This window comes from Eimeria mitis, genomic scaffold (genome assembly GCF_000499745.2).
Source record: "Eimeria mitis Houghton genomic scaffold, Emh_scaff454, whole genome shotgun sequence".
Classification (NCBI taxonomy): domain Eukaryota; phylum Apicomplexa; class Conoidasida; order Eucoccidiorida; family Eimeriidae; genus Eimeria; species Eimeria mitis.
In genome coordinates, this window is record NW_013572854.1 from 20340 (window position 1) to 20670 (window position 331).

General features: G+C 53.8%; 1 protein-coding gene across 1 annotated transcript in view; it reads left to right on the plus strand.

Moving 5' to 3' along the window:
• The window catches only part of EMH_0012920 (uncharacterized protein), a gene marked incomplete at both ends in the record, with an annotated part of 11035 nt that overhangs the window by 10017 nt on the left and 687 nt on the right, over window positions 1–331 (plus strand). The window contains one exon of the mRNA XM_013499668.1: window positions 181–254. Within this exon, the coding sequence (XP_013355122.1) occupies window positions 181–254 (74 nt within the window). The remainder of the gene's footprint in view (window positions 1–180; window positions 255–331) is intronic.

Sequence of the window (331 nt, forward strand, 5' to 3'; positions counted from 1 at the left end):
AGTACTGCTACTGAAACTGTATATTGGATGCTGCTTTGCTGCTGCTGCTGCTGCTGCTGCAGCTGCTGCAGTTGCTGCCATTTGTATGGCTTCTCTGCTGCTGCATGCTTCGGGCTTCTGCTGCTGCTACTGCTGCTGCTGCTGCTGCTGCTGCTGCTGCTGCTGCTGCTGCTGCTGCAGGTTGGGTCTTTGCTGTGGAGTTTGGTGGCGCTGCGGTGTACAGACATCCAGCTGCTAAACCCTCTCTTCGAACGGTACCCTAAACCCTAAACCCTAAACCCTAAACCCTAAACCCTCAAACCCTAAACCCTAAACCCTCAAACCCTAAACC